Source organism: Onychostruthus taczanowskii, unplaced genomic scaffold (assembly GCF_017590055.1).
Source record: "Onychostruthus taczanowskii isolate IOZ18803 unplaced genomic scaffold, ASM1759005v1 scaffold36, whole genome shotgun sequence".
NCBI classification, from domain to species: domain Eukaryota; kingdom Metazoa; phylum Chordata; class Aves; order Passeriformes; family Passeridae; genus Onychostruthus; species Onychostruthus taczanowskii.
In genome coordinates this window covers 1,924,185-1,945,467 of record NW_024501015.1, presented here as the reverse complement: position 1 = coordinate 1,945,467, position 21,283 = coordinate 1,924,185, and the positions used below count along the sequence as shown (strand labels likewise).

At 47.2% G+C, this 21,283-nt stretch overlaps 2 protein-coding genes across 2 annotated transcripts; both read left to right on the top strand.

Moving 5' to 3' along the window:
* The first annotated feature begins 5,877 nt into the window (after positions 1-5,877).
* HOXA10 (homeobox A10) lies at positions 5,878-9,175 on the top strand. The gene is made up of 2 exons (XM_041411574.1): positions 5,878-6,921; positions 8,356-9,175. Exons 1-2 carry the CDS (start codon positions 6,102-6,104, stop codon positions 8,628-8,630), a joined length of 1,095 nt encoding a protein of 364 aa, XP_041267508.1. The 5' UTR covers positions 5,878-6,101; the 3' UTR covers positions 8,631-9,175.
* A 6,025-nt stretch (positions 9,176-15,200) lies between these two features.
* On the top strand, positions 15,201-18,330 carry HOXA9 (homeobox A9). The gene is made up of 2 exons (XM_041411546.1): positions 15,201-15,814; positions 16,929-18,330. Exons 1-2 carry the CDS (start codon positions 15,268-15,270, stop codon positions 17,165-17,167), a joined length of 786 nt encoding a protein of 261 aa, XP_041267480.1. The 5' UTR covers positions 15,201-15,267; the 3' UTR covers positions 17,168-18,330.
* The last annotated feature ends 2,953 nt before the right edge of the window (positions 18,331-21,283 follow it).

Genomic DNA, 21,283 nt, shown 5'->3' with positions numbered 1-21,283 from the left:
AGTTAAAGCCTCTGGGCTTTGGGTTAAGAAATGCGCGAAGGTAAGTGTTTTATACATCTATCCGGCATGGAGAACGGCGAGGAGTGTGCGGTGACCGGAATGGTACCCTGCGATGTGGGGTGGCCCTTGCCCTGACCGCTGAGCACCGCGGAAAAGAACTGTAGGAAGGGGAAAGGATGCAAGAAGTTGGTGATGAGGATGTGAAATAATATAGAAGGACTTTCTAAATTGCAGTTGACCTTTTATTTTCTCTTAGCTTTGGCCAGCCGCGTGGAAAATCCACGTTATCTGGAAATATTTTTTCAGAGTAACTTGTAGCTTTCTTCCACTTATTAAAAAGAAGAGAAAAAAAAAAAAAAGAATAAAAAAAAAGAGTGTAGCATTGGAAATATTATGAAACTTGACATTTATGTGTGGAACAGTAGGTGTCTTCAATCAAATAGATCTATGGCAACACAGTCTGCAAATGACAGACAATTCTGACGATCTTATTAGTCTTGAACCATAGTTTAGTTAGGGTCGTTTGGTAACTTTAAAGGGTAGTCTGCTTCCTTGCAGCTGGACACAGATTGTGGTAAACAACTTTTGACATACTTATGCTAAAAACTGTTTATGTGATTGCATATTGACTCAATGTTCTTGCAAGACCAGATTTAGATTTCGATTTTTTCTTTCTTTCTTCTTTCTTTCTTTCTTTCTTTCTTTCTTTCTTTCTTTCTTTCTTTCTTTCTTTATCAGCACATGTGCTGTAAACAAACAATAGTCACTCATTCTCATGTGCTCAGGGCTGCTCTGGATTGTAGCTTTGAAACTCTATCCTCTCTACGAGTACCCCTAACTCCAGGTTACTTTTCATGCCCATAAAATTTTCACATGTTTTTCTTATGTCTCCATTTGAGAAGGGTGGGCGGGAAGGTGGTATTGTATGGAGAAGATACTGGTCTGGCTACATACTTTAATACACGTGTTTCTTAAGGCAGAGTTTAAAATATCTGTCCGGAAAAAAAATGAAAAATATTATTTTATCATTTCTCTTCTATGTATATAGCGCCTGTTGACTGCAGTATTTTTTAAATTGTGCTTCCAGGGAACTGTTACAAGTGTAGTTAAAAGCACATGCTCAGTCGACAGAGAGCAGTTTCAGATGATTATTGGAACCTATCGATTTCATCAAAGATGCTCCATTAAAAGCTCAGGGATGTTGATCCCTTTTGACTTCCCTCAGCAATGCCAGGACGCAAGAAGCCACGTGAGAAGCAGGGAGATTTGAGGGTCCCTTTGCAACATTTCATTTTACACCAGTCAAGTTAAACTCCGCATATTTGATCAAATATTTATTTTTGCCCTTGTTGTTTCCCTGTCCCATTCAATACTTGGCTGAATAAATCAAAGAGACCCCAGCAACAGTTAAAGCGCCCTCTGGTTACGAATTGTTTACTGACGGCCGCGGTCATAGGATAATATTTAAAAAAACCAAGCTTGTTTCTTACAATAACTGTTTATTATTTCACATTATTTGGGTTTGCATGTTTTGGAGGGAAGAGGGGAAGCCAGCTCAGTGTCTACACTGTGTTTAATTAATCGTGTACTCAACTTCAGTTCACATACCACATCCAAACCCCTGGGAGGCTTTTTCATAAGCTCATTGGGTTTGTGTTTTGTTGTCTATATTTTTAAATTTTTTTTTTTTTTGGTCACAATCTTTTCATTACACTCTCTGAAATCGAAAAATCGAAACTTCTGGCCAGCGTGTGTCTGACAGCCAAGCAATACCACAAAAAAAAAAAAAAAAAAAAAAAAAAAAAAAAAAGGTATATGCATTCAGATCTTTTTTAAAGGGAAGACAGCTACAAAAAGGGAGAAAGGCTACAGTTTCAAATGTTTCATAGAGCTGTGCGGCTCATCTCTCGCAATAGAAGGGGCACACTTAAAAGACAGACTTGGGCATGCAATATTTTCCCCACACATATATAACCCGATACCGTTGTTGCTTCTGCATGGTGTTTGGGGCTCTCTGGACAATAGAAAGCCCCGTTGTTCTCGTCAGTGCCGGAAAATAGCGAGGAAATAAACCCCTAATTAATTGGTTTGGGTGTATTTTGTCCTGCCGCACACTAGCATTTGAAACTCGTCAGAATTACTTGCAAAATATGTTCCTAATCCAAATAAGTAAAACGATACATGTATAATATAAAACATAGTTAGGCGAGCGAGCCTCCGGATGGCTGGAATAAAATTAAATCGCAGCCTAATTTTTAACAAGATAATCCGCCAAAACAAGCCAACCTCCCCAGCACCACCACCAGCGTGAAAGAATTTCTAGTAAAGATAAAATTAGTGGGGCCGTCATTTGTCACCTAACTTGGCACAGAAGCTGTTCCTAAGCCTCCTGTCTGAAATCCGCCTTCTTTGGAGCAAATCCAGAAGGGAAAAGAAAAAAAAAAAAAAAAAAAAAAAAAAAAAGGAAAAAAATAAAAAAAAAGAGGAATCTGGCACACACACACGTTCCAGGGAGCTGACAGTTCCAATATTAAATAACTATAGTCTGATCGCATTAATTTTTGGAGCAGTATAAAGTGTAGTCCACGGCTGTATTCTCAGATAGGCGGCGCATGCACTCCCGCACACACTGCAAGGCCGTTTACGTTTTCACAAATTGCAGCTTGCCCGTGTCTACAAATAAAAGCATATTTTAATTAGCTCGCAAAATGCGTCTCTGGATTAACAGCGCTGATCTTTTGGGTTATACGGGCCAATAATAAAAAGATAAATCATGGTTTAACACGATACGTTTTGAGATTTCCAGTCAGAGTTTGCTTAGGCTGAGCTGTCGGTTTTTATTTATTCCCTTTTTGTTTTTAATTTTAGTTCAACCAATAAAACGGCTTAACGACGCTATTAATGCATCTATTATATTTTTCTTAGATCAATAAAATTTTATTTTGATAGTATTGTCTATGTACGCCATGAATTTAGATTCTTCACGAAAACACCTTCTCGCTGGCTTTGATATTTATCAGAATTTTATTTGCTCCGTTTTATAGACCCTCGGATAGCTTTACTTACAGAAGTAGAATTAAAAAGAAAGTAATTCTCGTCCCCTGGCGTCCACAATATTCTTTAAAATTTCTTTTAAATAGGGGTTAAGTTCCAAGGGACACATTGTTAAGCGCTGGTAATGCAGTAGCTGCACTCAGCGCATGCCAAATTAGCTCAGTTTAGTCAGAATTGACCATTATCTTTTATAGTTACGAATCAAGTGAACATTATTAGTTTTACTTCGCTGGGTTTGATGATGCTGGTTACTATTTGCCTTGGCCTTGTTAGCGATTAAAGAAAGCGGAGATAATGCAGCGCCGAGCTGAGTTCATGATCTAGACGGGGTCGGTGCCTTGACCATCAAACCGGCACGGTTTACTGCGGCCAGCACAACGCCCCACGGCAGCTCCCGCGGGACCTGACACGGGGGTGGGGTAACCCACTGCTGCAGAACCTGAGCGGGGAGGCTAAAGAACACCTCCAAAAAATTCTCACCGGCCTCTGTGTCTTTTGTCTGATTCCCTTGCACTGGATCGCAGAGGGAGGAGAAGCCAACTCGCGTCTCGTCGATGCACTTCCAGTGGTTCCGGCTGACGAGGATTGCAGCGCACTTTTTACAGTACTTTCCTTCACTTTAATCCAATTTTTAAAAGGGAGCTGCTTATTTTAAAAACAGCTTTGGAAGGATTTCAAGCGTTTCTCCTCGGTTCCGTATGGCTTTTAGATTTGCAATCCGTTTCTATTTAATTTGGCAAATGCAAAATAAACATACCGCAAGAGCGGACTTCCCCAGAGTAATTTTTATACCTGACTTGTGTAGAGAAATGTATTTGGAAGGCGGCGCTGGGGCTCACGTTACTTTTTATTTAGATCTGTATTTATGAAGCTAAGCCTATTGATAATAGCCTTCCTGTATACCAGCCAATAAACCAGTTCCTTATGTGGTATTAATTTTGTTAGTAATGATATGGCCCTCATAGGAATCTGATAAGGGTTCGTCGATCGCACATTAACACATCCGAAGTTAGTCGGATTGGGAAATCACAAACAATGTTACAGGAGGAAATGCGGGAAGGAAAAAAACCCGAAGGGTTTCTACAGGCTGGGAGATCTACCCCTGTCACCGCGTCCCACGGGCCGGTGAGAAGGAAATCGCGCTGTGATGATCGCCCCACTACGCTGGAAAAATCAGGGTGCCTTTCCACAGATATTTTATGGGTGTCTCAAAGTTGTAGCATCCCCTGCCTGCTCTGGTGCTTCCTGGGGGCGAGGAGGGACGCTGGAGAGGCCCCCGCGGGAAGGGACAGTGCCCTCCTGCCGCAAGGAGGGATTCCTCCAGGGGAATGTCACGCTGTGGAAAAAAAGCTTTTCCCCGTGGCAGGCAAATATTGCGGGACAAGACCACGTGGAGCTTGACAGATCCGTGGGGCGAGGGGGAAGAAATGCTCCCTGGGGCTTTCGAAGGCCGAGGGTAGGGCCCGGGGAATTCGGGGCGCCGCGCCAGCTCCGGCGCCACCCCTCCCCGCAGGCAGCGGCCCCAGCACCGCCGCCGGTGCCCTCCCGGACACGGCAGCCGGGTGCCCGGCGGCGGCTCTCGTCCCGGGCGGTGATGACGCCCGGTCGGAGGCCGCTCTCGCCCGCCCGACCTGCTGGAAGCGGAAACCGGCCGAAGGCTGTTCCTCCGGAGGCGTGCGGGAGAGAGGAGCGAGTGATGCTCCTCAGGGATGGGCAGCGGGAACTGGGCAGCCTCAGGCTCCCCTTGAACTAAAGTGCCCTCAGTTTCCCGGGCCAGGCAGTGAGGCGACTTCAAAATGGCATAAGCGAGAGATGATGGAAGTGAAAGCAAGTCATCATTAAGCTTTTCATTACGAAATCTATCTGTCTCTCTGCCTGCGTCCCTGCCTGTCTGCTATCTGTCTGCTACCTCCGCCACAATTACATATTGACTGGACTGGGCTGTCTGGTATCTCGGTATTTATCTAGCTACTCTTATTTCCATTATTTAGTACATTGCTTAACGGAGACGATGTTTTTGAAGAGGCGAAAAGTGAAAAGACCCAAATGGAGCGGGAGGGAGGGGAGATATAAAAATGATCGTCCAAATATAAACACATCAATAAACACGGTGCGCAGCATCCTGAGAGGATCCATTTGAACTGCTCGCGTCTGGATTCTTTCTGTGACATATGTCTGGTTTTATATTTTAAATGGTAATCAGACCTCAGGAAGAATCCAGCGTTAACTAAAGCATTAGAAGCTGCAACCGCACAATCAATCCTCCCAGAGTGGCATTGCTCCCTAAGAGATTCCTCAGCGCAGCGGCGAGCATTTTATCTCCAGGAAAATTAAGCCCAGCCTGGCGTCGTGGCGGTGATGTTAGGCTGCAAGCAGCCCCCTTCCTCGGTAGTTTAAAGCGGGAGGCACCAGGCCCCTTTACGGTTTCCAATGATCCGTGATAAACAATAACACGTCTTTTATTTCTTAAAAAAACGAGACAATCAAATAAAATGAGCAGAGGCTGAGCATAAAACACCGGGCTAGCCGCGGCTTTATTAATTTCGTGTGACACATAGGCTGCGGAGGGAGGTGAGCAGGCATTGCTGCTGGAAAGCCCAACCGCGGGGAGAGAGGAGCGATAGTAAAAGCTTCATCTGGACACGGCTTCAGCCTAGGTATAATAAACATCAGGACCGCCGGGCTATTTTATAGCTGTGTGTGTGATAAGAGGGGAGCAAAACTTGGAGCCAGTACCAGCACAGCCCTCTCTTTCCCCTTCCCCTTCCCCTTCCCCTTCCCCTTCCCCTTCCCGGGAGCTCGGCTCCCGCCTGGGCGCAGGCGCTCGCCCATATGGTGGAAATGCGCGTGCCTCTGTGCATGGAAATCCATATTACACATTAATATACATCTACCTTCCAAATTCAGAGGTCGACCTGAGAGCAGCTCTGTGCATACGAAACCAGACGGGGAGGGGTTGCTGGGGAGGCACGGGCTTCCATTGGCTGCGGGCGCCTGCCGTGGTGCGGGGGTATCTCTCATCATATTCAGCATGTTTTGCACAAGAAATGTCAGCCAGAAAGGGCTATCTGCTCCCTTCGCCAAATTATTCCACAACAATGTCATGCTCCGAGAGTCCGGCTGCAAACTCTTTTTTGGTAGACTCCCTGATCAGCTCGGGCAGAGGGGAAGCGGCGGGAGCAGGAGGCGGAGGCGGAGGAGGAGGCGGCTACTATCCCAACAGTGGTATCTACCTGCCACAGGCGTCCGATCTGTCCTACGGGCTGCAAAGCTGCGGACTTTTCCCCGTTCTGGGCAAACGCAATGAAGGTACTTCTCAAAGCATGGTCCCCAACTCGCACTCCTACGTGTCAGGGATGGAAGTGTGGCTAGATCCTCCCCGGTCCTGTCGCATGGAAGAGCCGGAGAGCCAGCAGGCCACCTCGTGCTCCTTCGCTACAAGCATTAAGGAGGAGAGCTCCTACTGCCTCTATGACTCAGAGAAATGCCCCAAGGGCTCGGCCGCCACAGACCTCGCTCCCTTCCCGCGGCTGAGTGCCGAGGTCAGCCCGGCCAGCAGCGGCGGCGGGGTCCCCGTCCCGGGCTACTTCCGCCTCTCCCAGGCTTATGGCACTTCCAAGAACTACGGCGCGGGGCCAGCCGGGGCTGCCCCTTTCCCTCCGCAGCCCCCCGGCCGCTTCCAGACGCCTCCATCTTTGCCTCCCGTCCCGGACCCGGGGAGGAAGGAGGATGAGGAACGCTCCCCAAGCCCCTTGGCGTGCGTCTCCCAGAGGGAGGACGAGACTCAGGCTTCATCTTCCACCGCAGAGGAGCTCTCTCCAGCTCCGTCAGAGAGCAGCAAAGCTTCTCCAGAGAAAGAGCCTGTAGGTAAGCGAATGATGATGGTGATGGTGGTAGTGATGATTAAAGAGAAAGGAAAAAAAAAAAAAAAAAAGAAACAAAGAAAAAAAAATAGTCGTTGAGGATCGTAGTGGCATTGAAATGCGAAAGGAGGATCCCAGCTGCCCCGCGGGGCTGCCAAGAAGCGCTGCTCAGACTGACCTTCTGAACTTTGTAATATTCGGGCATGGGGTTGCAGTAAAAATTAATGTCCATCCTATAGTTTAAAACCCTTAGAGCCTCCGCTATGGGCAACTTTAGCCTGCATGCTGCTAAAACATATAGAAAAACAAGATCAATCTCTCCCCCGTGATGTGAAGGTGCCTACCAGATAACAGAGATGTTTGTAAAGCATCCAAAATAAGCAATAGGCAGTGCCAATAAATAAACCTATTAACGCGGTAAGTTATATTTTACGATCCAGAATGCTTTTCAGAATAACAACCGCGCTGAAATGTGCCATCTATGAGCTGCTATCAAATTAGACTGATGAATGCACGGCGAATATCCTTCAGCATCTACACTAGATAACAGAGCTGCTATTTATACTTTTCCTTATTTATTTCCCTTTCGTGTCCCCGTGGCAAAAAATAACTCCCCTTCCCCGGACGGCAGACTTAGCAGGAGCTTCTCTCCGTCCGCCTTTTGGACGCCCTTATATTCCTTTCAGGCGACCCGTTGGAAGTAGCATTTAAAGAAAAGGAAAAAAAAAAAAAAGAAAGAAAGAAGGGTCAGCAAAAAACTGTTAGAGAGCCAGCCCCAAACCACTAACCACTCTGAGCCACCAAGGGATTGGTGTTACCTCTTTCCCAGTCAGTTCCACTGTTAGAAAGCACCTCAAAACGTTTTTATTATTGTTCTGACGGTATTTTTTCTTCCCCGAAATGGTTGGAAATGAGAAGGCCATGGCTAAGCCCTCCGGAAAGGCAGGGGCTGAAGGCAGGGAGGCTCCGGCTCCCCAGCTCACCTTGTTTTCCACCTCCATAGCACACATACAAAATCCGGATCCGGAGGCTTTGTTTTTTTGGAAGCAGGTGCCTGGGGGGAAGGAAATAAGACTGCAGGCCCTTCACCAACTGCCCCCAGTACCAAAGGGCTCGGAATGGCCGACAGGGAGAGGGTAGGAGCTCGTTTTGGAGGGTCGGAGATAAACTACAATCTGGGGCATGCAGCCCCACCAGAGGCTGTCCGGAAGCTTTTGAGCAGTGGCAGTTCTTACCCGGACATATCCAAAACCTTTGGGAAGCCGTTTTGAAGCTCCCGGTTCCTTCAAGGACACCCCACATTCCAATTCTCCGCAGCTGGCGGAGTGAGCCTATCGCACACACAGACACAGACACAGATGCTCCTTCAACCTTCTCCCCCAGAGCTCTTTGCCTCCTACCCGATGGTAACGTCCATTTTTTACTTTCTCAAAACTAGGCAATTCAAAAGGAGAAAATGCAGCAAACTGGCTCACGGCAAAAAGTGGCAGAAAGAAACGATGCCCCTATACCAAGCATCAAACTCTCGAGCTGGAAAAGGAGTTTCTATTCAATATGTACCTGACTCGTGAGCGTCGCCTAGAGATCAGCCGCACAGTCCACCTCACAGACAGACAAGTTAAAATCTGGTTTCAGAACCGCAGAATGAAACTGAAGAAAATGAACAGAGAGAATAGGATTCGGGAGCTCACAGCCAACTTTAATTTCTCTTGATGAACCTATAAACACATCTTTATGGTTTAAAGAGCCAGTATCATTTTCCTAGGCTGTATTCATCCGCACCTGTATGGATTAACGATTTTAGGCGCTCTCAATATGTCCTTAACCTCTTAAGAGCTACTTTGGGGGGTGGGCGGACTAAAGTCACGCTAAAGCACAAAATGCCGTGTGTGAACCTCCCCTCTTCCTTCAGCCTTTCCCGGGGCCAATTTGTTCCTCTAAGCTTTGAAATACAGAAATACCATTTCAGGAGCTGCAAATATATTTCTCCCTATCTGTCTTTCTGAAAAGTAAACAATCCTAGTTAAAGGTGCATTCTTTTAAAATATAAGTGCTGTAACTTGGACTGTACGTAGCTGCACAATGAAGAATTTAAGCGTTGCCATATTTCTATATACTGGGAGCTTTCCCCTTCTCTGTTTGCCTTGTCTCCCCCTCCCCCTTTTTTCCTTCGAAAAGCGGGACTTAAAATAATGAAATGCAGGCATCCTTTAAAAGGGTTTCACGGGAACGGGTGTTAGGAATGATTTTTCTTTTTACACTTTACCTTAAAAGCCAACATTACAGCTTTAAATTTGGCCAGGAAAATGAAATATCTTCTCTTTAAAGGTATAAAAGATTTCGTTTTACTCATGGACTAAATTATTACACTTACCTCTGAATTTCTCTCGCTGGTTGTAGATATTTACTTCATGTAGTTTTGCTTAAATATGTGAATTTGGTGATTTTCTTTTGTGTCTATATATAACGTTACCATTGGTAACGCATGACAAGCACACAGAAATTCCCCCTTGAAAAGAAAATAGTCACTTTTTTCCTCACTAATTTCACTGAAAGTATATATCCTGAACATCAGATGGACTTTCTGAGCCAGAGTCTGAGATTGCGAGGGAGAATATGTTCGTCTTCCTTTATACTGTGAAGTTAACATTCATTAAAGGGTCAAACATATAGGTGAAAAAAATTAAAAAGATTTAAAAAAATAGAAAGAAGGGGAAAAGCTATAAATACAGATATGGATAAATGTCTATTATTATTAAAATGCCGATACTGTTTTAAGCAAATGCATTCTATCGTTATTATAAATGTTAGTTCTAGCTATATCTAGTTCTTACCTTAAATCGGAATAAATTAATATTGTAATGCTGCTGTGCGTGAAAAGACGATGTTTATGTTCTCATAGAAGAATAAAAAAAAAACGTGGAATGAATCCTTTTAATTTTACCTCTTTCTGTGACTGTTTATCCTCAGGTTCTACTTTATGTCTTCGAGAACTTTTACAACAGGAATAGTTGCCTAAACCCCCTGCAATTACTTTAGGAATCTATTTAAATATTACCTAGACGGTCGTAATTTGTCTGGGCCATATAGCGATGGTGCTCTAAGGTTTGTCGGCTTTTGTTCAGTTTTATGACTTGCTAGTATATCTGGATTGTTGCTGTCTTGAACGAGTGGTTTCAGTTGACTGAGGAACTGCATAGACTGAGGAAGCAAATTACTATTTCTTGAGGGTAGGGAAACGATATATTTCTTCTCTTTTTTTCTTTTCTTTTTTTTTTTTCTTTTTTTTTTTTATTTTTGTTAATCGAACACCTACAAGTGTGCGGAGATCTTTAACTCCAGAGGACGTTGACAAAATTCTAGCTTTATCTCAGGGCTGAGAAGAAACCGTAAAGGTGAGATCATGGTGGGGGGGGGGGGACCCCAGCCTCGCCTCCCTGCCAGCGGGCCCCTCCAGACAAGCCTATTCCCTACCTGGCTGCATGTGGAAGAGCTTATTTCACACAGGCTGCCTTTTTTTTTTTTTTTTTTTTTCTTTTTTTTTTTTTTTTTTTTTTTTTTTTTTTTTACCTCGTCCTTTCCTCCTTGCTGCATGTTTAGCTAATAGGGTCTTGCACAAAGGGAACGCAAAAGGAAGGCTGGAAGAAAAGAGACAGCTAATGCTTCCTTGCAAGGGTATACGTATGCCGGGAGGAGGGGGGGGACAGATTTTGAACCCGGGCTTCTTGGGAGCCGCTAGCTTTTCGTGATGTAACATTGTCGTGCACGGCCCTTTTTTCCCCGATTACATCTGCATGGAAAGGCGAAAGCTGCCCGCGCGTGTGTGTGTGTGGGTGGTTGTTATTATATTTTACTCTTGTTTTCATTAACCCACCCGAGGCTGGCCGGGGGGCGCGGAGGGGCGCCGGCGGGGTGGGCGGGAGGGCGAGAGGCATGTTTTAGTCACGTTTCTGGTTTTATTTTCGTAGCGGGATCCTTGCGTTAAGGACCACGGCAATGGGGAAAGTAATAATTAGCGCCTGAGAACTGCTCTGTGGTTTAGGTAGTTTCATGTTGTTGGGGCTCCACCTTTCTCTCTACAGCACGAAACTGCCTTAATTACTTCAGTTGATATCATCACCAGGTATGCTTGGTGCGAGGGTCCTTTCTACCCGAAGAAATCTTAGCGCTGAAGTGAACTGTAGGCGTCAAGTCCCAATGCCATTGTTTCCCATCTGCAGCGGAGCCTCCTTTGATTCCTCAGATAAACACGGCAGCCGAGGGGGGAAGCTTGACAAGTTCTTCAAGGTTAGCTAGCTCCTAAGCGAGTCCCTGCCTGCTTGCGGGTTTTTAATATATCTCGTTGGCTGCATTCAAGGTCAGGTGCGTTTTTGCATTCCGCTCGGTGTGGGTCGAGCTCGGGGGGCCGGGGGGAGGTGGGTGACTGTTGTATTTTTCAATCTGGATTTATTAAAAACCGAGAGACCTGAAAGAGTGCCTGGGGGAGGGGGTGGGGAGAGATCAAATCTACCTGCCCCACTCCAGGCGTCATCAAAAACTGGGGCCCGGAGCGCAGCGCCCGCGGCCGGGCGGACCAGGCGGCGGCGGGGGTGCCCGGCCCGGCCGGCGGCTCTCGGCCCCCGTGGCGGGGTGGCCGATTCTGGCTGGCGCTGCCGGAGCCGGGCGCACGGCTCCGCCGCCTCCGTGCCTCCGCCGTCGGGCCCGCTACCCCGGGGCTGCCCGGCGGCGCCGGCTGCCCCGCGGCCCGCAAGGCCTCGGTTACGATCACGATTGCAGTGCGGGCTCTCCGCGGCGGCGGAACGGGCAACAGCGACCTCTCCGGGCCCGCTGCCGTCGCCGCCACCGCCGCCTTTTGTGTTCGCAGCGCGACCGCGGGCAATGGGCGGGCTCCCGCCGGGCCCTCCGCCAGCAGCCAGCGCCGCCGCGGCCGCGGAGCGGGCACCGTCCGCGGAGGAAAGGAGGGCGGGGAAAGGGACAGAAAACTCACTCGTTGCTCATTTATTTCTATTTATTTTTTTAGCGGTCGCGATTATGTTTGCCTTAAAAAAAATAACAATAGTGAAACCTAAGAACTTTTTCGAAACTTCAGGCTGGGCTGCAGGAGCTCAGATGAGTTTGGATAGCGGATTTCAGCCGTACTCAGAAAAGCAGTCGTCCCCGGCCGGGGCAGGAGCAGAGCTCTGCATTGCAGTCAAATTTAAGTGCTTGTGTTTGCCTCTCCACACAAGGTCTGACGGGCTATCTGCAGTGTCTGTGTACATTTCGGGGAGTGTATTTACAGTCCCGTGTCTGTGTGTGCCTGTATGGCGTCTTTTGCCTCTGCCCTTTTGATTCCCAGTTGAACGGCCTCATCCTGATTTTGGACTGCTTCCTCTAAATTCTGAATCATTTTTTCTCTTCACTGTGCCAAAACCCCTTCGTGGCTTCGTACCACCACTGGTTCCGTGAGAGAGGTCTGCAGTGGCAGGAAACCCTGGGAAAGGCGATCCTGAACTTCCCGTTCAGGAGAGATCGCCAACGCCCGCGAATTCCTGCCCCGCGCCCGCGTATGCCTCCGTGGTGCGTGGCTAATGAAACAGCCCTTGCAGATTCCCCCCCGCTTAAAAACCGACAGGATCCTTCCTGATGCAGCTGGGTGCTGGAGCTAGCGGAATAGGAGCCCTGCTAATTCGGTTCTGTTGGGATGGAGGACAGGGAGTACTTTTATTGGGACACGATCGCTCCAGCAGTGCTTCGTTCCTGGGAATTCTAGTTTCATATAGCATTTTTATATCAATGTTGTTTCTGCCCTGTTTGGGGTCTTTTGCCCCCGAAAGTGTAAGTCACCAAAACCTTAAGAAATTGCAAAGTAAATTGATGAAGATAAATCGCCTACGTGGCTCGTATGAAAAAATGTACTTTGGGTGAAAATGGATCTAAAACGGCGATAAAAGAGTCAAATATCCCAGCGTAATTATCAGCAACGTGACCGCGTGAAAAAATACCTAATTATTTGCTGTATTTCTCCTCTTACTTTCTGTACAACCTCTTCTGCCTCATGGATGCTGGCAGCGAACAAATGCGGAATTTTACAGGGGAAATAAAAATGCAGTCACGTTCTTTTAAGCGCTATTGTTATTGTTATTCATTTGCTATTAGTTTTGGTGAGGAACCAAAAAAATAAAACCCGCTGCTGAAATTGAGAACCCAAATTCGCATATAAACATCCAGGACTCCTGCAGCTAAGATTATTTTTTCTGAATGGAAAAAGGAAGTTCTACAATCACATTTCACCACAGCTGACTCTTAATAATAAATACAAATGACGTGGAGTTCCGTCTTTCCAGGAAAGAAATACAATTTTTTTTTTTTTTTCTATTACGGAGTGTCTATACAATGGGCGAAAAAAAAAAAAAAAGGAGAGAGCTTTATTTGCATTTTTTAAATTGTTAGAAAATAACGGGCCCCTTGTTTATTGAGATCTTGCAACTGTTCCACGATTTTTGAACTCTAATGGGGGATAATAGTTTCATTATGAGCCTTTGTAATTTTGAATGTGGGAGAGAGCGGTGTTAAAATAGGCCCTCTGTAAGATTTCGGATTAAACTGTTGAGAAGACATGAAAAGAAAAAGAAAGAAGGAGAGCGAGAGAGAGAGGGAGAGAGACAGCCCACATAGCGATGTAAAACTAATTAGAACCACACTTTCGCATGCACAATATTTACACGCGATTTTAATCATTACTCAGTCGTCCCTGCCATTTGCTGGGCTCTATTTTCAATACAAGATATTTCGAGTAAATTGAGCCTCTCACGGCGATTTTTTTGGTGCCCCCTGCATCTTAGTGACCGCGCTCTTTCGCCAGCCACGGGGATAAACAGCATGAATGTCCGCCAGGGAGAAACCGGGGAGTTGCAGGCATGTTTGCCAAGAGCTCAGCCACTACTTTAATTCCTAACACTGGACTTGGATCTGGCCGCCTCTTACTTTCCCCCGCGCACCCTCCCCTCCTTCTGCGGAGGATTGTAACCCTCCGCTCGGCTTCCGATGCCGCTAGCGTGTGTCCTGCAGTCACAGGAGGTGCCAGCAAATAAATAACTATATTTGCACATAAATTTGATTCACCAGAATGCCGGACGGCCGACTGCGAACGCCCCTTTGATAGCCGCCTGGAGAAGCAGGGTGCCTTTCGGCAGAGGGGAGACGGGGCATTTTCTCCCCTTTCCCCCCGCTGCTTCCCTGCATAGTTGAAGAATTAATTGTGGTGATAAATACCGCCGCCCGGCTCTGCCCGCACTCCTTCCCTCCCGGCCCGGACGGCGGCTCCCCTCCGGCCGCCGCCGCACCGCCGCCCAGCCCGGCTCCTCTGCCCGGCCTGGCCAAGGGGCCCCCGGTCCAAGGGCAGGGGCAGCGGGGAGGACGAGGAGGGTGTTTCGGTCACTGCCGCGCCGTGCCCGGCGGGGTGGGGTGGTGAAGTGCAGTTTGGTGCGGGCCAGGCTAAATACCGAGCCAGCGCCTGCCCCTGTCCTTCTCCGGCCGGGCGGGGAGGGCCGGCTCTGCGGCGGGGTTTCGGAAAGGGGATACGTTGAATTTGACTTTCCGCTGCCAGCTCTGAGCCGAACGGAACGGTATTATTTACAGTGGGTTCCCAAACTAAACACAATAGTATAATTTAACCTTTCCAAGCACTCGTAAATTTTTACTGCTGTGAAACACAGCGATGCAAATGAGAGCGCTCATAGTTACTGACTTAATAACAACCCCGTGGCTCCCGAAACAATAACTCCTTATGAAATATAATAAATGTATATTTAAATACAGTATACCGCAACTACTATTTTGCTCTTTTTATTGCTTCAGTTATTGTATCATTTTATGTGAAGGTCTCCGATCACAAGGGTGGCGGGTTTTTTTTTTTCGCGGAGAACACGACCCACTGATGGGATGATTAATTTTGATATAAAATAGTCCGCTTAAACGAAAAAAAAAAAGAAAAAGAAAAAGAGAGAGGGGGGAGAGAGAGAGGAAGAGAGAGAGAAAGAGGGGAGGGGGGCTGTAATACGGAATCTGATCTTTTAATCTCAGTTGGCCGCAATTAAAACAAACCCCGCCGTATAACTCAAATATCCCTTTGCATAAAAACATATGGCCTCGCTATAAAAATTATGGCTGGAAAACACTGACCCATTAATAGCCCGCGGACTGATTTATACTTTATTGTTCTGCTCCCCCGCCACGTGACAGGCGCAGCCAATGGGCGCCTGCGCTGCCCTCAACTTATTACTGACTCTACTTCTCCGCCAGCACCAAGTTGTTACGTGAAACCCGCAGCCCCGAACCGCGGCGGGTCCGCCGCCGCCGCCCGCCCGCCATGTCGGCTCCCGGGACCCTCAGCAATTACTACGTGGACTCCTTCCTGGTGCCGGAGGGGGACGAGCTGGCGGCGCCCCGCTACGCCCCCGCCCCGCTGGGGCCGCCGCCGCGGCCGGCGGCTCTGGCCGAGCACCCCGAGCTGGCCCCCTGCAGCTTCCAGCCCAAGGCGCCCGTCTTCGGCCCCCCCTGGAGCCCCGCGCACCCCGCCGGCGCCAGCGGCGTCCCCGCCGTGTACCACCCCTACGCGCACCACCAGGCGCCCGTGGCACCGCCCGACGGCAGGTACATGCGTTCGTGGCTTGAGCCTGTGCCGGGCTCCTTGTCTTTCCCCGGGTTACCTACCAGCAGGCATTACGGCATTAAACCTGAACCGCTGGCGGCCAGGAGGGCTGACTGTACCACGTTTGACACTCACACTTTGTCTCTCTCTGATTATGCTTGTGGTTCTCCTCCAGTTGATAGGGATAAGCAAAGCCACGAAGGCGCATTCTCTGAAAGCAATGGAGAAAGTGAGGCAAACGGAGAGAAACCGCAGATCGATCCAAGTAAGTGGGACGGCGAGGGTAATGGACTTCAGGGCTCTGCGCCGGCCGCGGGGAGGTGTCGAGGCGCTGGGGCTAATTACGCGGCCGAGCACCGGCCGCTGCCGCCGCCGCTGCGCCAGCCCGCCGGGGTCTGCCATCTGCAGGAGCCAGCGCTGCCTTTCTCAGGCTCGAACGGGATCTAGGACGGCTCTGGCTTTCCAGGGTGAAAGGAAAACAAAAACCCACCCTACGACTGCAACTTAAAAACACATTAAAAAAAAAAAAAAAGGAGAGAGAGAAATGCAATAGCCGCCCATCCCCACTCCTGCCACCCCAGCAAACTCAGCAGGACGTGTCACATCCTCCTGCCTCGCCGCGCTCCCAGGCGTGGGCAGACGCCGGGGAGAGGGGTGCCTAGAAAGCACTGGATGTGAATCAGATCTTTTTTGAGACGGCTCTCAGGACAGGGCGGCTATTGCTGGCCTGAGAACAGAAACCTCGCCGTTGACTTGGTTCCTCCCCTCCCCCTTTCGTCTTCTCGGTGGAAAACCCCGGGCTGGATGCTCCCAGGACTACGAGACTGGTGGCAGAGCGCCTCGGGATTACTATCGCGATTAACGCCGTGCGAATAAGGGTCCTAAGAGGGCGAGGGTTTAATTATGCCAGCTGTAGATTAACTCGCCAGCTCCCCGGGTTTTGCCAGGGATGACACAGGAGAAGGTAGAGATTAAAAAGACAAACAATTTCGATGACATGTTGATCTGGCTGGTTACTCCCCGGGCTGGCAGTTTGAGGTGTGGGGAGGCCAGGAAGGAGGGAGTGAGTTAGAGAGTGAGGAAGAGAGAGGAGGAGAAAGTATTTAAAAATTGTATTATCCCCAAACAATAAAAAAGGCAAGGGGAGGCGGGGGCAACGGGGCTTTGCCGCGTGCGATTGCGTGTGACCTCCCCATGTGTCTGTATTTTGGAGTCCATTGTGCCTCACGAGCCTCTGTGCCTGGGGAAATGAGAGCCACGTCCTAAACACGAATACCGGAACACCTGATGGGCTGTTTCTGCGTGGATTTCCCTCCCAGCCCCCTCCCTCCACCTCCCACCTTCCCCCTCAGCCTGAACTTCTGTTGTTTTCGTTGTAGATAATCCAGCTGCAAACTGGCTCCATGCAAGGTCCACCAGGAAAAAGCGGTGCCCTTACACCAAGCATCAGACGCTGGAACTGGAGAAGGAGTTTCTGTTCAATATGTATCTCACTAGGGACCGTAGATACGAGGTGGCCAGGCTCCTCAATTTAACAGAGAGACAAGTGAAAATCTGGTTTCAGAACAGGAGGATGAAAATGAAGAAAATCAACAAAGATCGAGCGAAGGACGAATGATGGCGACACGTGGGTTAAAATGAAAATGCGTAAAGTAAAAGAAAAAAAAAAAAGAAAAAAAGAAAAAAGTAAAAACAGACAAACAAAAAATCATCCCCTCGAGCCCTGCCATGCAATGCGTCTGGGTCCAGGCCTCATTTTTCCCTTGGCAAATTCTGATTATGATTGTACAATGATAGTCACAGAGGCCAGATTGCCAGGAGAGGTACAGTAAGACTTTTAATTTTCTAATAGGAAAGAAAAAGGGGGCATTAGCACGAAAAGGCTGTTTAACTGGCTTGTATAAATCTACCTGTTTCTTCACTTATGGAAAGAAAAAAAAAAGAAAAAACTACCTTTTCATAATGCACAACTATTTACGGACTGTATAGTTTAGTCTACGTAGTTAATTTTATTTGCTTTTTGCGTGGCAGAGAGATCTCTGCTCTAATACTTGAACACTGTGTTTTATTGTGGTAATTATGTTTGTGACTCAATTTATGTGCTTGGGTGCTGTACCGGATGTAATGGTGTAAGCTAGAATTCAATTTGAACTCAGGTTGTTTATTATAAAAATTGCATAGAGTATAGCTCTGTAGTGTATTAAGTCTTTTCTGTATAATTAGACAGTTAACCTTTGATTGTAAAATATATATATTATATATATCCCAATGCAAAATTAAAAAAAAAAAAAAAGGTAGAAAAAAACGTTCGTTCGGGATGTCTGGGAATTACGGTTCTCAAAATATGAAGCAAGTCATTTTAGTATGCACAGTTGATACATATATAGTACTGTCTTTGTCGGTTGTATATATAATCTATATATTAAAAAAAGTAAATAAACAAACTAGCTTAAATATTGTTTTTGCACCAGTGAGCAGTTAGCAGATTTCGGAGCTATACGTATATGTGAAAGGGTAACTACCTATGGTTTATGTTTGAATTTTAATCGAATGATTTGATGGTTACTGTAATGAAGGTTAATTTTATTGATAATAAATTATACATTATAAAAACCTACATTTGGTTATTGTAAATTTGTATCGATTAAAAAAATCTGGGAAGTTATGTTGATGCAGAACATACACTGTCTATTTTGAAACAGTTACCTCATGGCCTACTGACCAAATCGTTGTGTTGAAATGATATTTAACTTTTTGCCAAATAAAATATATTGATTCTTTTATATTTTGTGATGTTTTAAGATTATTGAGGAGAGATTTTTCCCCGGCACACCGAATCTCGCCAGCAGATGTGGCGGGGCTAGGGCAGCTGCAGAGGCGAGGCGAGGAGTGGTATTATTTTCAAGCCAAGGCAAACCCACAGTTTTATAAACGCAGCCCCCAGGTGATGGAAATTTGGTCTTATTTTTATACGAAATGGACAGATTCAGGTCCTAAATGCCATAGCTTCTCTGAGGGTAGGGATTTCTTCCCCCCTTTGGTGCGATTTGGTAAGCTGGTGCTTAGCAGTGCGCGGAGGGAGCCCCTTGGATGGCAGCGGGGCACGGTGCCGAGCTAACGCCGTTTTAATAAAATTCGCCGCCGGGGCTGGGGGAACTGGGACGAAACCAAAATGTCCGACGTTCTTTAGCGCGGACAATAATGTAAATCTGCTCAGACAGCGACATTTAAACTGAGACTGTTAATTAGCCTCCACCAGAAAATGTCCAGCACTAAGTGTGCTTCCACAACCCCTGTGAGAAGGCTCGCCTTACCAAGGCGTTCATTTCAAATTCCCTGCTAGAGATAATTGCCCATGCAAAATATGTTATTTCAAACGTCATCCATTTTTTTCCTTCCCTTGCCTTCACTTTTGCAATTTTTTCCCCTTTTAAATGTCCCGTGGCAAAATAAATACAACCCGTCGCGTTTTACTAGCGCCTCAGATCATATATGTATTTATAGGTAGATATAGAATCAGATAAAATTTTACTGACAATTATGCTAGAATTTATGGTGTCAATTTTAGTGGCTGATTTAGCCGAAGGAAAGCGGCGGGCCGGCAACAGTCTACAGCAGAGAACACGAAATTGTTATTCATTTTTAAAAAGAGAAGGACGGTTTCTTTGGAGTGGAATATTTCCATACATCCCCTCCCCATTGCACCTACCCCTCCCCCGCCGCCCCAAGCCAAACCAAGCTCAGCAACAAAAGAAAATAGCAAAGTCTATGAGCTTGCTGAAATTTACCCTTGTTTTGGGCGGACATCTTACTGCTCACAGTGGATATCCTCCATAACATGAATCGCAGCACAGCTCTACACCACACCGACCCTTGTTTGCAAATATGGCGAATAACAATAAAATCCTTCTTGTTTTATGAAGGTACCTTTACACATATATACATATATATATATATATATATACACGTATATTTACTGAAAGCAAAATAGGACGGAACACGCTTATGGTCTTGGCAGAAGTTGTTGTTCGGAAAATTCAGAGCCATACTACAGTGCAATAAAAGAAAATGACTGCTGTAACCATTTATGGGGTGTAAAACGCTGCAGGGCTGAAGACAAAACTTAGGGAGCCGGCAAGAAGTTTACAGATGTGCAGAACTGCGGGAGGAAAAAAAAAATGCTTTTGACTTCATCTTTAAAAAAAAAAAAAAAAAGGAAATAAATCCGAGGTAAGATTTGATGAGTTCTAATTAGCAAAAGGGAGCTCGTTCTGGCGTGCACACACACAAAAAACCCCCTAATTGATCCCCGAGCCAGTATTTGGGGATGCTGGGACGCCCTCTGTTGTTGCAGACAGAGGCAACTTCAAAGAATCAGCATTAAGAGTGTGTAATAAATGACGGGTCTGCAAACTGTCTGGAATTCGGCTCTTAATGAGTTTACAACTGTCCAGCCACAATTAAGATTTTCTACAAAAGCCTTTTCATTTGTTTTGTCTGGCTGTTTTAGATAAAGCGGGAGAGCGGAAATAACAACCTTTTATTGGCCTTCCCGTGCTTAAATCCAGGCTGGGAGGTGCACATTTATCTTGCCGCGGGCTGGCGGGCCGGGCCGCGGGCTCGGGCGGGCGGCGGCGGCGCCGCAGTGGCGGCCGGGCGGCGGCAGGTGGCGCTGTGAGCCCGCGGAACAGCGCCCGGCCGCCCTCCGCCATCAAGCGCTCGCCCGCCTCCCCGACAGCGCCTAAAATGTCGACTTTATGGGAGCATAACTGGGCTTGGAAGAGCTGAGATGGTTTTAACAAAGGGCCATAGGTCTGAGGGTTCTTTTTGCCCCCCCGCTTATCCCCGATTTTTTTCCCCGCCTTATCCCGCCGGCCGGGCGCCGTCAGGGCGGCGTTTACCGCCTGGCCACGCTCAGTGCACTCGTGGAGAAAGTAAAGCTTGATCTGCACCAAGGACACACCGTGCATTTATTATTCTCAAAATACCGAGACATTTCCTATTATGTGATAGAGACGGATTGAGCCCTGGCACCCAACTGCCAGCTCCTCTTTTTCTCCTTTGCCCCAGACCTTTGCTCTTCTCTGCTTAAGCTCTGATCCTGAAAACAGGGTATCCTGATCTCCCGAAGGGCTGCTGTGAAATGAAATATTGGGATAAAGGGGGAATTGAAGGGTCCAGGCAGGATGTAAGAGGGTGTCCCCGGCTCAGCCTGGGAGGAGTGCGCCCGAAGAGCTTCACCCTTGGAGATCTGGGGCCAACCGATGGATTTTTCCAATGCCCTTGTCCGCTCCGCGTGGCTGACACAGCCGTGCGGGGAACCGGCAGTGCTGCAAAAATCTAGTTTGAAAATTATTTACCGGCGGGTGAAATTATTCAACAGCTGTCTTTGATACAAATAAAAAGCCCTGCTTGTGTCCGAAGCAATTTCAGCTCTGTGGGACCCGTTGTGGTTATATTACACAGATGTGAGAAGGCTGATGCTCTGCAAACTTGACGTGTCTCTCAAAGTCATTCCTAACTTGTTCTCGCCGTCTATTTTGTTTTCTCGAATCGTTTTCCTTTTTGTCTTTTTTTCCCCCTTTTTTTCCTTTTTTTTTTTTTTCTTTTTTCTTTTTTTCTTTTTTTCTTTTTGCCGCTTTGCTTTTGTTGGCTGCCGCGTCTTGAGAATGAGGCTTAGTGTGGAGTTGTGGAATATTTTCAGATGGCAATTGCCAAGAGACGGGGAAAAAAG

What these genes read in the sequence shown, in the direction of transcription:
- HOXA9 (XM_041411546.1), top strand. Translation starts at nt 15,268, where the DNA reads ATGTCGGCTCCCGGGACCCTCAGCAATTACTACGTGGACTCCTTCCTG. An exon ending in GAAACCGCAGATCGATCCAA is followed by an intron (nt 15,815 to 16,928) that starts GTAAGTGGGACG and finishes TTTTCGTTGTAG; the next exon opens with ATAATCCAGCTGCAAACTGG.
- HOXA10 (XM_041411574.1), top strand. Translation starts at nt 6,102, where the DNA reads ATGTCAGCCAGAAAGGGCTATCTGCTCCCTTCGCCAAATTATTCCACA. An exon ending in TCCAGAGAAAGAGCCTGTAG is followed by an intron (nt 6,922 to 8,355) that starts GTAAGCGAATGA and finishes TCTCAAAACTAG; the next exon opens with GCAATTCAAAAGGAGAAAAT.